The 16,192-nt window shown below is 38.3% G+C and overlaps 2 protein-coding genes across 2 annotated transcripts in view; both read right to left on the bottom strand.

The window, feature by feature from the left end:
* The window catches only part of edc4 (enhancer of mRNA decapping 4), a 29,155-nt gene extending 27,186 nt beyond the window's left edge, over positions 1-1,969 (bottom strand). Inside the window, exons 1-2 of the mRNA XM_083552602.1 lie at positions 1,742-1,969; positions 795-951 (exon numbers count right to left, since the gene is read on the bottom strand). Coding sequence (XP_083408728.1) covers positions 795-951; positions 1,742-1,829 — 245 coding nt within the window. The 5' untranslated portion in view covers positions 1,830-1,969. The remainder of the gene's footprint in view (positions 1-794; positions 952-1,741) is intronic.
* A 1,275-nt stretch (positions 1,970-3,244) lies between these two features.
* Positions 3,245-15,661, bottom strand: nutf2 (nuclear transport factor 2). The gene is made up of 5 exons (XM_083552752.1): positions 15,508-15,661; positions 9,694-9,815; positions 8,939-9,010; positions 8,475-8,573; positions 3,245-4,009 (listed from the first exon to the last, which is right to left on the bottom strand). Exons 2-5 carry the CDS (start codon positions 9,790-9,792, stop codon positions 3,896-3,898), a joined length of 384 nt encoding a protein of 127 aa, XP_083408878.1. The 5' UTR covers positions 9,793-9,815; positions 15,508-15,661; the 3' UTR covers positions 3,245-3,895.
* Positions 15,662-16,192: the final 531 nt, after the last annotated feature.

Raw genomic sequence — 16,192 nt, forward strand, 5'->3', positions numbered from 1 at the left:
GGAGGGCAGTGGAGTGGTGCGGTTGCAGGGAGAAGAGCTGGTGAAGGTGAGGAGTTCAGGTACCTGGGGTCAACAGTGCAAAGTAATGGAGAGTGTGTTAGAGAAGTGAAGAAAAGAGTGCAGGCAGGGTGGAGTGGGTGCAGAAGAGTGACAGGAATGATTTGTGATAGAAGAGTATCTGCAAGAATGAAAGGGAAAGTTTATAGGACTGTGGTAAAACCTGCAATGTTGTATGGATTAGAGACAGTGGCATTGAGTAAAAGACAGGAGGTGGAGCTGGAGGTAGCAGAGCTGAAGATGTTGAGGTTTTGGTTGGGAGTGATGAGGATGGACAAGATTAGAAATTAGTTATTAGAGGGACAGCGCATGTAGGACGTTTTGGAGACAAGATGAGGGAGGCGAGAGTGAGATGGTTTGGACATGTGCAGAGGAGGGACATGGAGCTGAATGTTTAATGGAAAAAAACTTATTTTTCAGTGGAGTTTATTATCATTTTTTATATTTGAGTAACGACGGCGTGAATAAACGAGTGCTGCGTTTAAGGTTTAGATTTCGCCTCGTTTATATTTACACACACTGTCAAGTTTACAATTCACGGTAGTGTAAATTGCCGTTTCGCTAAATCACGAACAGTCATTTGTTAAATGATTAATAAATTACAGTATATTACCTCATGCTGCTCATCATTCTTTAAGATTCTTGGTGTCACTGTAATGCATCTCCATCATAAGTCGTGGAGCACCTGTATAAAAAAATACGATTGCTAGAAGCTAGAAGAGAGAAAGTTTGCTTACATTGTCTGTGCATCAGCCATATTCATGCTATCTGAGTTGTGAGCTGTTGTTTCCATCATAGCACTTCGAACTCCTGCTCCAATAAGGTCAGTTCCCAAAAGGCCGTTTAGCTCTCCATTACACGAGGTCTTCCGCTGGCGCTCACCTGCAGCGCTGTCTAAAAAGAGAGCAAAAACAACAAAAAGAAAGACAAACTGTGCTCAGGGTTGCATACGTAAAGCACAAGCAATACACCGCAGGCTTCCACAGTCAAATACAGCAAGATATTGTAGATGTTAAATGCGGCTGAGAGACACAACTAGAACTAGGAGGATTTTTCCTAACAGTTGCCTATTTACATTTTAAAGCGATGCAAATACACATTCACATCTTAAGAGCCGCCCAGACATGGGTGCCATCCGTAAACAGCTTGTTTTCTAAAAGTTACTCTATGAGAAAAGTTTAATTTCCTTTCTGAACCTTACAATCGACATCGCCCGGTATTTTTGTGGCACGTTGCTAAGAAATTTTCAAGAACGTTGATAGCTGGATACATGTTCGATTATATAATAAATAAAGGCCATGTTTTTGATTACAGGACATGGTGTTTTCTCGAGTGACCAATAAAGACGTGATTTACGTGAACATTGTGTTCAGAATATTGAACCCAGCGAAGCGAAACGACTAGTTCAGAGATTAGCACTGTGTGCTAGGAAGCTACCCTCCGACGTTAGGCTGCTGTCCTTCTCTCATTCAGTCATGAACACGAAGCATATTATAACATCCAGTTATAAACTAGATAAATTAAATATTCGCGTCGTTGAAAGGTAGGGAATTTTGTAACAAAAATAAATAAATACATGGCTAAAAACAAATCTTCACAGAGCGACAGCGAACCGCTGCGGCCTAGGGCGCTAATGCTAAGTGCGGCGCCTGCTAACCAGCGTCCCCCAGTCCAGGTAACTTACCGGCAGAGTTGGAGGGTCGATCCAGTTTTAAGATGTCTCTGAGGTGCTGGGTCGCGCCTTCTATATCTATACTGGGACTGGAAGCCATAAGCTCTGAAAGGTGCTGTAGCGTTACAAGACAAATTTCCACTTTAGTCTCCTACTCGCCGCTCCGAAAATCTTACAACTGTGTTGACTTCCGCTGGTGCGCCGTTAATTTCCTTCCCACCACCGAGAACCTTTTTTTTTTGTTTCCGTCGTTATAGGTAACCGGTCCTCACATTTCAACCTCGTTTGCCCCAATATACTGTATTGCTTGTTTTCCATTCATATCGAGAACTTCCAAGTACCACACTCGACGCATTATTTTAGCAGCAGGGTATATCTGTAAAAAAACAACAGTGCCATCAAACATCAATTTGATCGCCTTTATTTTCATATAACCGAGCAATTCTGTTACACGCGATTTTATTCTCATGTTTCAAAAGCAAACATTCGAATTTCTTTTTTCCTTCTGATGCTACCATTTATTGGAGATTGTAAAGGGAATCTCCATAGTGCAAAGCGCGCATGCCCAAAATAATTGCATGAGACTAGAAAGAAATGATGCGAGACTTGGGGGGTCAAAATCACCTCAACTTTTATCTGAAGTTCCAGTAACACTGCTCTGAATGCTCAAATGCTTCAGAAAAAGGACACAAGCCACAGGTTATTTCCAGCACCTGTACAATCAGTAAAAAAAAAAAAAAAAAAAAAAAAAGTCTAAATCCCCTGCCAATAGAAGCCCCCAAAAATCTTTGAAATCGCTAGTTTCTGTAAACATTCGTTTCTCCTCAAACCTCAACTTTTAACTTATAAATAAAAACTTTTAAAAAGCAAATTAATTAACTTAGTCTTGATTAATATTTTTAACAAAAAGGTATGGAGAGTTTGTGTACATGATTTGGGTCGTCAGATGGAGGAACAGTCATATTTTAGCCTGCAAAATATTACTTCTTTTTTGAAGCACAAACCATTTCCACATAATTATCCACCTTTTTAAAGCTTGAAACAATAGAAAAATTTATCTTCTACCATTCAGATTAAAATTTTCTTGGCAAAATGTGTAGAATTCTTCAAATAACTGGATTCAAAAACTACTTCACGGAACTAGTGATCATCAGGGACCACAATTAGATCTTCCTTTGTAGTATGTTATCATTATTGAACCAAAGAGGTTTGATATAACTGTGGGTTCAGTGTTTACAATAGAAATGCTTTACGCTTGTGTTGTGCAAAACAAACAATAGGTAAACACTTACCACATTGGAAAAATAGAAACATTAGCTAATTAACTGCATATTTTGTGCAGTTAATTCATTTTTGACTACAATTCTTCAATTTTATTTCTTCATTAAGGAAGAAATGTTTCTTCATTATTTCTCACTAGTATAAAAATTATAATTGTTTTAATAATAAGTTAAGTAAAAATAAAAAAAAAAGGATGCCAGACCAGATAGTGGGAGGAACAAGATGATGCCATGGTTAAGAAAAAGTCAAAGGTTTTATTGTGTCTTGTGGCTTGGTAACTGTTGTCACAGAGAGCAGTGAGCAGAAAATGAAAAGCACACTGGTCTGAAATGGTGGGGGATCTGGAGGATATTAACTTTTCATGTTTCTTTGGATAGCTAGAGCAACCTGACATCACAATGAATGGCGGCTCCAATGTCCAAGAGGGAAAAGGAAAAACGAAAAATAAAGTGGCAAGAAGCAAACTCTAAAAGCAAGCAGATAACACAATAAGTACTAAAGCAAATTTAAGGCAGTTAAGATGGTTATTAAATCAAAGTAGAGAACTAAAATGTAAATAGTAGTAACTGGCAGAAGTTATGTTACTATGTCTTTTTTCCCAGGTCAGTGTCCTCTGATATTCGAGCTTGCCATCATCATGCACATCAGCAGAGGGGAAAGGGGTCACTTTGATGGATCTGTGGGCTTTCGGCAAAGAAACACTTCTCATGTCTGGAGCAGAGACGCTACTGTGTGCCTGTGTTATCTGTGATTTGACTTCTTGGAATCCGGTGCTGAATCTCAAAGACGAATGAAGGGCAGACAGGTTCAGGCATCACTGGGGGGTGATGTGCCCCGTTCTCCACCTTCCCCCATTCCCCCCCCCTCAACAGCCGCGGTGCTTTTTTAGCCAAAGTTGTGGATTGCTAGGCGGAACATGTCGTTGGTGCACACCCACGCATCATTAATGTTCTTCAGGATGAAGCTCTGATGGAACCCCATTATGGGATCATCATCTGCCTACAAAAAAAATTGCACAGAACATGATTAGTTACAATATAAGGGAACAAAAAGATTATTGTATTTGTTTCAACATTTCAAGAGTTAAATTAAGCCACATGAATGCCTACATTTATTTTCACATCTATGCATACAAAGATCACAAAAGACAGCATTCTTTAACCCTCAGCATGCTCATAGACATACACATGGTGCAGATCATACATCAGCCAAAAGCACACCAGAGACATACAGCAAACAAAAGAAAAAATACTCAATGCACACAACCTATAATATAATACATTCAACAACTTCATAAGAAACGCATGTATTCCAGTTTATTCATGCAGTGATCTAATCAGTCAATCATGATGCTTTAATGCTTCAGATACAGGTCAGGAGTTTTATTTAAATGTGCACATCAAACAACAGAATGCAGCAATATCTGCTCTCAGTGACCTTTGTATCAAGTATTTCAGAAACTGCTCATTATCTCTCACCTTCACACACACACACAACATTCTTAAAGTTTACAAAATGGTGCAGAATGGTTTTACATTTAGCTCAAAACTATGACCCAGTAATGAACTTTCAGACTGCGGTCATTACCAGCAACATGCATTCTGCATTATTTTAATCTTTATATAGCATCTCACAAAAGTGAGTACACCCCTCACATTTCAGCAACCCTTTTAGTAGATATTTTCGATAGAAACAATACTATAGAAATGAAACTTGGATATATTTTATAGTAGTTAAATGTGCAGCTTGTATAGCAGCACAGATTTACTTTCTTTTGAAAATAATTAAATACAGTTATTAGTCAAAATATGTACGTCTCTTAACCATGCAAAGCCACGTCATTCTTTATGTTCATGTGTGTTTGCTTGACATGACCATACACATTTGTGTATCTTGTATTAGAGCAGTAAAATTTGGTGCTTTGAGTACAATTCTCTTATACTAAACACTGGATGTTCAACATGGCACCTCGTGGCAAAGAACATTCTGAGAATTTGAGTTCTTGCTCTTCACAAAGATGGCCTAGACTATAAGAAGGCCAGTAACACCCTGAAACACGTTTGGAACAGGCCCCGCAAGGGTCGATCAAAGAAATCGAGGCCTCGTGCTATGAGTCAGGTGCAGAAGCGGCTTCAAAAAACAGACACGAATGCTGCCAGCATTGCTCTAGAGGTTGCAAAAGCAGATGGTCCACTTTTCAGTGCTCAGATCATACGCCGCACACTGCAACAAGTCGGTTTGCATGGCAGTCTTCACAGAAGAAAGCTTTTTCTAAAGCTGGCTCACAAGAAAGCCCACATACAGTTTGCTGAAGTAAACCTGTCCAAGAGCATGAATTTCTGGAACCATGTCCTGTGGTCTGATGAGACTATGAAAACATTGTTTGGTTTAGATGGTGTCCAGCATGTGTGGTGATGCTCTGGTGAGAAGAACCAAGAAAATTGTGTCTTGCCTACACTCAAGCATGGTGGCGGCAGCATCATGGTCTGGGGCTGCATGAGTGCTGCTGGTACTGTGGAGCTGCAGTTCATTGAGGGAAACAAATTCCAACATGTACTGTGAATTTCTGAAGCAGAACATGATGCCCTCCCTTCAGAAACTGGGCCAAACAGCAGTTTTCCATCATAATGATGACCCCAAACACACAGCCAAGATTTAAACTGCCTTGCTGAGGAAGCTGAAGGTGATGGAATGGCCAAGCATGTCTCCAGACCTGAACCCTATTGAGCGCCTGTAGGGCATCCTCAAGCCGAAGGTGGAGAAGTACCATGTGTCTAACATCCAGCAGCTCTATGATGTCATTATAGAAGAGTGGAAGAGAATCCCAGCAGTGGCATGTGCAGCTCTGGATAACAGTGGTGCTCACACAAAATATTGACACAGTTTTGACATGTCCCCCTCAGGTGTACTCACTTTTGTGGCCAGCTATTTTGATAATAATGGCTGTATGGAGTTATTTTTTAGAGGTCAGTAAATCTGTACTGTTAAACAAAGTTGCACATTGACTACTCTACAAGTTTTATTTTTATAGTATTGTCCCTTGAGAAGATCTACTAAACTGGTTGCTGAAATGTGTTTAGTGTACTCACTTTTGTGAGATACTGTATGTGTATATATATATATATATCGGTAAAAGGCTAAAAATAACATCTAATGATTAGAGGAGAAAAAAGAGGATAAAGTATAAAAAAAAAAAAAATAAAAAAAAAATAAAAAAAAAAAAAAGGGGACAAAACCTTTCCTGGATGACAATCACACAAAGCTGTGATGCTACTATGGGTTAAAACTGCAGCATACCCTGGTGTCAGTCAGTTTAATTGACAAGCAAAATCTCAGTGGACTGATGGCCTTAAAATCCCTGTTTGTCCTGTGTGTTTATCTTAATCTGTAATTATAGGCAATCCTCTTAATAAACAAACGGAATCTACATTAATGCTTTGAGTAAAACTATAAAAATCTTTTTTTTTTTCTTCCATATATTTGACCACCTGCGGTCATTTAAAAATGTTTTTTTTTAATCCAGATTCACAATTCTTGACCAGCTGTGAGTGCACAGATAGGGTTTACTTTTTCACATTCTTTCAGAGACCTAAAAATTAAATGTTAAAAGCAACAAGTAACTAATTAGTCATTTTAATAAACCAGCAGCACAAACATTTATTATGCATCCAAACAACTGCTTACACACATTTCATTTATTTTTTATTTTTTTTTAAGTATTATTGCATTCCTTATTGCCTATGTTTGTGGACATTGCTGAGAGCTGTAAATTTCCCATTGGGATTAATAAAGCTATCTAAATATCTAGTCATATCTAGTTTAACAAATATTCTACCATAATGAACAATCTGTGGGTGTCATTGCTCTACCGCACTGCTAACTCCTTATTCAAGTTGAATGTGACTTGGGAGAAGTGGAGACTGAATATTTAAAATGACAGGCCTTCAGAATATTTGTTTTCAGGGACTGTGTAGGGATGTGTTAATAGATCCCCGAGTGAGAACAAATAGCAACCAACAATACACCAATGTGACCAATTATGAGGTCAGTTTCCCAAATTTAACTTTATTGCCTTATTATTCAGACTTAATTGTGGAAGCACAGTGTTCAGCATGTTTAAGGAATTAATGACACGGCAAAACTGTTATTTTTGTCTTCTGGATTTTAAAATCGCAATTATACTATGCTTGTTTGATAAATCACAATTACTGAAGACCTGTAAATATAAAATGCAAGCGGATCATTTTCATATGTAATGTTTGTTATTATTATTATTATAGAATTAGTTTTTCTCAGTTTGTGAGCGTTTGCCTGGTTATTTAGGGTGTTGTCAGACTTGCAAAAGAGTCTAAGAACTCACTGGATTCTTACTGTGTGCTTACTATTCAGGGCTTATTTATTTATTTATTTTATTTGTTTCCCATTTGTGGATTCCATTACATGCACTATTCAACATTTAATTGGAAGTGCTGAGCATTTTTGGCAAAACCTGATCATTGTAGCAAAAACATTCAAGAGAAAAAAAAAACTGCCAATTGAAATATATGCCAATTATAAGCTTTTTTTTTTGTTGTTGTTGCTTAAAGAAAAGAAAAAAAAAAAAACATGTACAGAAAGATTAACCCATGTTTAGGGTCGGCCAATATTGCTGTAGCCACAGTAAACAGTGGGCAGTGCCAAAGGCAACAGTAACAGCAACAGTCAATGGACTGTATAATGAGACCCCATTACCGCTTAGTCAAAGACCGTGTAAAAATAAAAAGAAGTGGGTCCTATTTCACTAGGCTTGGTTGTTATTAAGACAACTTCAGTGTGAAAACACCCTTAATTTTTTCAGCCGGCTGCCCAATTATTTCAATTTCTGCCAAATAAAAAGGCTTAATTGCTATTAAACTGTACCATGCATTTGGGGCAAAACACCACCCTAAATCATAGCTGTTAATTTTAATTAATGGATTTTTCTAATTTGGCCACCACACAGTTGTATACTAAGCCAAGGGGAAGAGAATTTAGTAGCAGGAGCACTGAGCATTGTCTGAACCAGGACAAGCAGAGCACACGTCCTTACACACAGTCAAAGAGGAAGGGAAGGCCATGTGACCACAGAGAGCATATGTGGTCAAAGGTTGTGCAGAGCAAGCCTGAAGACCTCGTTGGTGCAAACCCAGGCACTGTTGTAATGTTTCAGCAGAAACGTCTGTTGGAAGCCCAGCACCTGGTCTTCATCGGCCTGACACACATGAATACACACGAGCGCACATACACTACACCTCTGAATCAATAACTCTTTTATGGAATTCTGCACCTCCAAGTGTTAATCAGCCGCAGTTTTAATACTTTTCACAAAACTGTGTAAATACGGTTATGTTGATGATAATCCGCCCACCAATGAAACACTAGATGAAATCCTGCATCCATCAGTTAAGTAGAAGACAAAGGGGCACAAGGCCACTTAGATACTTACTTTTAGTTGTCCTACTACCATACTCATTATGCAGCTGTCAGGAGTGGGCTGGTGATCTTGTGCTGTTATGCTGTGGGCTATTTTTGTGAAGGGCAGGCTCTGAGGAGACAAAAAGGAGCCCTTCATATACATTTGCTCAAGTGAAAGATCACTTCTACCTAAATCCTGATATGCATGCAAAATTCATTTCTATTAAAAGAAGACATACGGGAAAATAGCAGTGTGGAAATTATTCCTGCTGTCTAAATCATTTTAGATTTCTTCTGTTTACAGCTCCAAGCATTCACACAGCACTCTATGACCTTTAACGTCACGCTGCAATATAACAAGGTATGGAGCTCAATTTGCCTGTATCCAAACCTTAAGCAAAAGTCAAATGAGGTCAAATTATGATTTCACAGTACAACTCCTGCAACACATTATTACAGTGCAATTCAACATAAAACAACTAAGCAAAGCCTTACAGAGAGTTTCTCAACAATCGCTGCTTTTCCCTGGAATTGCTGTCCTTCCCACGTAAGGCATGACGCATCAATCTGTAAAATCCAACATGGACAGGTAAATGAGATGAAAGACCAAAAAGGCCAAAATAGAATGCAACAAATACAATGGAAAGCCCTACCAATATAGTACTGCATTTGTAAACAAACAAGAAAATGAAGCAAATATTGAAGAGAAGTAAAATCTGCCACTCTCAAGTCAGTATTATCTAGAAGAGCTAGAAGTTGTTGACTGGTTGTTGTGCCTCTCTTTGCTTAAAGCAGACATCTGATATTCAGAGCTCACTACAGCAACACCCAGAGGATACAGGGGTGTTTCACTGAAAACGATCGAGTTCAACGGTTTAGTATGCGCACAAGTGCAGATTTTGACCTGCGCAGTCTACCACAGTATCTTCCTATTGTTTAGTTAATGCACAGGAACACATCTCCTCTCCACATGCAAGATCAGATTCCCTCTTCTACACAGCATCACATGAAGGATAAAACAGCAGTGTTCTAGCTATGGGGGCAATTATTTATTTTCAGTGAGGTTACATCTCAAACATCATACACTTCATTACACCATCATAACTCAGCATTTGGGAAGGAAAAAAACTTCTCTTAATACTAGGTTAAAACAGTATGAGGGAAATCTGTAATCAGGGCTATACTCAGCTCTGTTAGAAATCTGCAGAATGATCAAAAATGACCATGTATGAACTTGTAACAATACTTACATATATCGATCCAAGCTGAGTTCTGTCCGTGTCAAACAGTTGATAGTAATGTTGAACAAAGCTGGATCCTATTTGTTCCCAGATCGGCTTGTCTCCCATCCTGATTCACCCAGCTACAGGCACTGATGGAAGAATCAGCAATTAGAAGGTTGTATTATTATTATTATTATTATTATTATTATATATATTTTTTTTAGGGCTGCCAAATTAACACGTAATGGAAATTCATTGCAACGGCACTAATGTTATTAACGCGCGATTAATGCAAAACACATTTCTGTTTGACTATTTATTTATAAAAATATAAAAGAGGCAAAATGAAAACCTTCAACACATGTTTATTCACGACGTACTTTCGTTATTCAGAAATATAAAAATAAAATGTAAAAAAAAAAAAAAAAAAAAAACATAATATATTAAAATAATTTTTAATCACTAAAAATTTGTTTCTCTGATCAAGCACCAAAATCCGCCATGACGCACACACCCGGCAATTAAAACCATCCGTGTGGAAACATAGCAAGATTTCCATTTGGTGTCCTGATAATTAACGTAGATTAAAACACCATAACTTTGAAACATTTACAAGAATACTGTCTCTTCATGTGCTATGTTAAGTTTGTTTTCACCAATAATAAACATACATTTGCTAAAAGTATCTATATTTGTCCATGCCCATGTTGATTAAAGTATTAAAAACTTGGAAAACTATTAATATAAGATATATTTAAAACTAAATTGGCAATTACATTTTTTTATCGACTGACAGACCAAAATTTTTAAAATGTGTGCCTTAAGTTGTTCATGAATGATCACAATTTCAGTCCGATTGCTCCGATCAATTAAAAAAAAAAAAGAAACATCTAAAAGAAATGTAATTTTTCTCCATTTTTACATCAGTCTGAATACATTAAATGTGGTACTTTAGTCTATGCTGTAGGTGCAATTCAAATAAATTACTTTTAAGTGTCAACTGACTGGTTTATTAACATGAGCTGAAAAATAATCTCAATGAGCGCAAATAAATTTGCATAATATCGAGCAGGGCTGCTTGTAATGACTTTTAGAGGCTGGAATGAAACCACAAGCTGCTAATAATGTTTTGCAAGTTTTCTTTTCTGATGGTTAGGCAGCATTAATTATATACAAGCAAATGTAATGTTCAACTGCAAAATGTTACAATGTGTATTTATCATCAGTGAATTATAAGCTCAGCAATATGCATGATTGGCAAAAGTCATTTGTATTTACATTTTTTAATTAGGTTTAAGCAACCATCAGTGTGGGTTTCATTTTCGCTTCCCCATCAATTAGGGTAGGATTTGTGTAATATTTGTTTACAACTGCAGTGTTGAGCACTGAAGCATACAATATACAACTGAGCACTTGAACCACATTAATGTCAGGGTCTGTGCATACATTTTCCCCATCATAGCATATATCAGCAACTAGCTATTATCATACCTATTTTGACAAAATAAATGCATATTTACCTACCCATTAGTGTTAACTATTTATTAGCAATACTACTCATTACCAAATCCTGCAGACAGAAAAATATTTGCTAAACTACTACCATGCAGTGATGCAAAACTATTACAGTGCACACTCAGATCAGTTACAACTTTTAGATTTATTAACATTAAATGATGGCAAGAATCCATGAAAAATAGGACTTGGATTTGTTTGCACAACACCCACATTCCCATTATGTTTAAGAATGGTATTGTATATGTATGCAATTTCATTGCATATACATCAATACTATGGATGAAAACTGGGCTTTATTCCAAATATAGTTCAGAAGTTATTTTCTATAAAACTTCAGTGGTTTATGACAATTCTATCGGTAAGTAAATAAGCACTATGCTTCATGTCAGAGTATGCATGGTTGTTTGTGTAACCAATGAGACTTTAGATCGCACAACAAGGTATGATCTAGGGTTGCATGATTTGGGGAAAAATGTAATGTTGCGATTTTTTGGTTAATATTGCGATATAATAAAAGGTATCATCTACTTGACTGGTTATCAAAGTAATTGCACACAGATTAGTGATAATGCTGAAATGTTATGCATTTGTTAAACTATAAAATATTTACAAAATGAAATAACATTTGCATTAATGTAGAAGTTGTTTCCACTAGGTACAGCTGAATGAAATTAAAAAATATATAATAATAAAAGTTTTCACAAAAATAAGATACGGGTAGTTGAAACATCGAAACAAACAGAGAATGCCCTGCCGCTGCCCATTTTAATTATGTACCTGTTTTTTTGCTGAAGTTTAAGATACAGTATTTGTTTTTATAGAAAATTGCTAATGATTTGTATGGTGTAGAAGTGGAGCATTGTGGTGGAAGGGCAGAGCCATAGGGGGTGACAACAGGAATCTTGGCCAGGGTTCCAAAGTGCTAGAAACTGCCCTGTTTACTCAGGATGTAACGGACACAAGAGAGAAAGAGACACAGTACGAGAGACATGTGTGAGAGGGAATGTGTGTGGGAACGTGGCGGTTGCCAGGTGAAGGTAAATCCATGAGTGTGCGCATGTTACAAGTGGGTGTGTGTGTACCGGCTTGAGTACGAGGAAAAGGAAAGCGAAAGAAAAGTAAAAGAAAGCGCTGTCTGTTGAACAATCGCCTGTCATCTCTTTCTTCCAACCTGGAACCAGTAAGATCTCTTACAGATGTGTCATATTGTCACATGATGTAGTAACTTTATTTAATAAATCTTGCACAGTTCCTCTCTCTGCTCAGTGTTGGTGAACTTTAAGCTTAAATACCACCATATAACAGAGGTAGCGTTTTTTTGGCTACCAGCTCATCGACGGTCTGTTCGGCATCCATCTTCACCTGGTCTCCTGCACACCGGAAAGTCACGTGACCCCACACGCCACATGTGCACTGCCTAAGCCGAGACGATCACGCACTTCCACATACATTTATTTTATTAAATCGCAACATCTGCCACCATATAATCGCGATACAATTAATCGCGCAGCACTACTATGATCCGATCACATTGAAAAATATTATTTCTCTGGTTCAAGTGTGTCAATCCAAAGTATGCTTCTTTCATAAATGTCAAGAGAAAAGTTTGCTAGAAAGATAAGAGAATCTCCTTTGAAGCATCACACGCTTACATTTACGAACTGGTTTTAAGATTTGATCATTGGTAAAAAAAAATTTATACTGGTATTCCTGTCAGGTCAGAAATGCTAACAAGTACCACCATTTGTATGTACTAATCACACCCTCACCACTGATCTCTGCAACTTCCTAAGCCGTTAAGAGTTGCACACGTTTAATGCGAGCTTCTAGTTGGCCAGATTATTAGGAAGGTCAAATGAATGCTAATTACAGGTAGAAACTAGAGTCGTGATTTATGGACTGAAGAAAACCAGAGCAAATAATGTGGGTTTATCACTTAACCTTGTCATCTCTAATTTGCAAAAGAATTTAAAATGTCACCTGTCATGGGCTTCAAAACTGCACAAGAAAATAAATTCTCCAGTTGATATAATTATCAGAAGACTGAATTCGAATCCAGACAATACCACAGCAGTCAGTGAGCCAACAGAGGCAGTCCTGCCACGTTCTCAGCATGGGAAGGAATGGTGCAACAACCTCGTGTCCATCAGAACAACATCAGAGCAACAAACAACTGCGAGTGTTGGCCAGTTTTCCATACAGAGAGCTGTATGCTGCTTGGTGATGTATAATAAACAGCAGATCGCAAAAATGTGCCAGTTGACTTCACACATCTCTGAGGAAGCACGTGACTGCCCTCTGACTCCTGGTTAGTAGCTGTGGTGTGATGTGGAGAGATGGCTGCTGGATGTGAACTGGCAAAAAAAACTGTTGCCACCAACATCATGGCTTCTAGCACATACATACAGGTCATGAACTTGTTACAGTTCTGACCTTTTCATTTTGTTCACCATTTAGTCAAGTTCTGCCTCAGAGTTCCAGCTCATCCTTTAAAAACCAGATGGCAATACAATTACAGAAATTCATTTTACATAATTATGTATACACATATTTCACTTCAATTAAATGTTATAGGTTTGGGGACACAAAAGCTCCTCACATGTTTCAAGATCCATCCACAAGCAAGTGGGAGTGTGCGTAAGTGACAATATAGGGCAAGAAAATGAGAGTCCTGTCCCATTCTTCTTTCCAAACTTGCCAGTTAAACTCGAAACCGTGAAGATGGATTTGGAGAACAGGCGGCTACAATGGTCTTGGGTTTACAGTTGCAATGAGCACTTTTTGCATTTAAGTGTCCATCAGTGAACAACCGAAAACCTTAACAATGATTAAACTACAACGAATGGACGCACGGTGTTACCCAGATGAGGATGGGTTCCCTTCTGAGCCTTGTTCCTCGCTAGGTTTCCTCCTCACACCATCTCAGGAAGCTTTTCCTTGCCACTCATGCTTGCTAAATGGAGTGATCTATAAGTTATATTCATAATCTGTACACTATGTACAGTAACACTCCGGTTTGCACAACTTTCCAAGAAGCTTCGAGTCCCCACAGTAAAAACAGAGCTTCCACACAAACGGTTTTTGCACAGACTCTTTTCTTTAACTCACCTTTATGTTTTTAGTATTTTGTGACCATGTTTGTTGATACTGCTGGAGCTGTACATTTCCCATTAAGATTAATAAAGTGTATTTATCTATCTATTTGTGCTTGTTCACTTTTGCAAGGAGAACCTCTCGTTGTTTCTCTCAGGTGAAAACTGAACACAGTTTTCTACATAAAGGACACTTATTGAGGCTCCATGCGCGGTCATAACCGCTTTTTCATAATCAAGTGTTATACACCATCTGCCCCAACTTTACACAGCCATGTCTTTATAAAAAAAAAATAATAAAAAAAAAGACGATCGAGTCCCTCGTGGTAACCGTCGTGTTTTCCAGAAAATTCTTTGGCTCTTTCAGGCGCTGAAATTGAACTTCCCGGGCGAGTCATGTGGTTAACACTCAAGTAAAACTGCTTCATCATTTCGACTGAATGAAGGCGGGAGTTGTGGATTTCTTTTCGTTTCTGAGCACTAAAATCAATGGAAAAAAAACTATTTAGCAATTATATTATGCAAACCAGTTCATGTTGATTAACTGGTTCACTTTTTCTGAGGGTGGGGGGTGTGTGTAGATGCCTAGGTTCGGGAAATCCAACTCGCTTTTCCACGCTTCCAGTCGAGCTAACCTTGCTAACACTGACTGGTTTAAATAATGGCCCGGATTCTAAAGTTAATGAAATAACGCGGTTATGTAAAACAATAAGAGTTGTATAAATGTTTAATAAACTCCTTTTGGCTGCAGCCTCTCTCATTCTACTGAGGTAGGACACGAGCACGTTGTTTAGCTAGCAATAATGCTAACTAGGCGAGTGTCGGTTGATTCATTGCGCCCACGCTAAGCGTGCCTAGCAGTCCGGGCATGTCGGAGCCGTGAGCGCTGCGAACACAACGGCACGGAAAGCCGTGAGAACGTTAGCTCCGTGTTCGAGCTCTCTATAGGGGCATGGTGTTCACAACGCGTTCCTTTCTAAAAATACTCGGAGTCACTCGAGCTCTCCACCGGACTTCCAGTACCGGCCACCGGCACGGCCCGTTACCACTCCCGTCGGACAGCATAGGCGTGTCCTACATGCTAGCTCTCTCTCACACCGACCCGCCATATCCGAGTGCATAACACCCACCAAAACTATTTTGCGCGATTTCTAAAAATTAAAAATATTTACATAAAGACCTATAACTTTTCGCATCGGCCATTACGTCATATTTCATTCTAGCCGCTTACCTCCGTGAGCCCTATCCGTAGCTATCCTCGGGTCCAGTTATGGCGAACACAGCGCGCGGTGGAGGAACTGAGCCGCCTGCTCTTTTGCGCATGCGCTATAGACACCCGCATTTGAAGGTCGGGAGATGAAGTTTTGGTGGATTGTTTGAACATCGCTGCGTCTACAGGGGTCTACAAGCACGCGGCCGCACAAAGAGGATAAAAACGCTTACATTTTTGTTTATTTGCATTTGACTGACTTTCGTCGTCATCAGGGTGTTTTATTTATATATATATATATATATATATATATATATATATATATATATATATATATATATATATATATATATATATATATATATATATATATACACATACTTCCGCCTAGGCCGAATTCCAACAATTGTTTCAGTCGCAGTTTTTTATGCATTCGTAAATGAAGTTTCCACTGATTATGCATTATGATGAGTTGACTTAATATATATATATATATATATATATATATATATATATATAGAGAGAGAGAGAGAGAGAGAGAGAGAGAGAGAGAGAGAGAGAGAGAGAGAGAAAAAAGAAGAGGTTGATAGATGAAGAAGAAAGTGGGTTGTGGTGAATTCTACAGTGGAAAGAATCCAAAGGAGGCACATAAAAAGTTAGGATGTTCTCACAGAGGTAGACAAAAAAAATTCCTAATTCTGAAATA

This window comes from Silurus aristotelis, assembly GCF_946808225.1.
Source record: "Silurus aristotelis genome assembly, chromosome: 10".
Classification (NCBI taxonomy): Eukaryota; Metazoa; Chordata; class Actinopteri; order Siluriformes; family Siluridae; genus Silurus; species Silurus aristotelis.

Bases quoted from the DNA above. Each gene is read 5' to 3' on its own strand.
- nutf2 (XM_083552752.1), bottom strand. From the start codon at position 9,792: ATGGGAGACAAGCCGATCTGGGAACAAATAGGATCCAGCTTTGTTCAA. The intron at 9,011-9,693 runs GTAAGTATTGTT...TGGATTTTACAG, and splicing joins CTCAGCTTGGATCGATATAT to ATTGATGCGTCATGCCTTAC. The intron at 8,574-8,938 runs GTAAGGCTTTGC...TTGTCTCCTCAG, and splicing joins CGATTGTTGAGAAACTCTCT to AGCCTGCCCTTCACAAAAAT.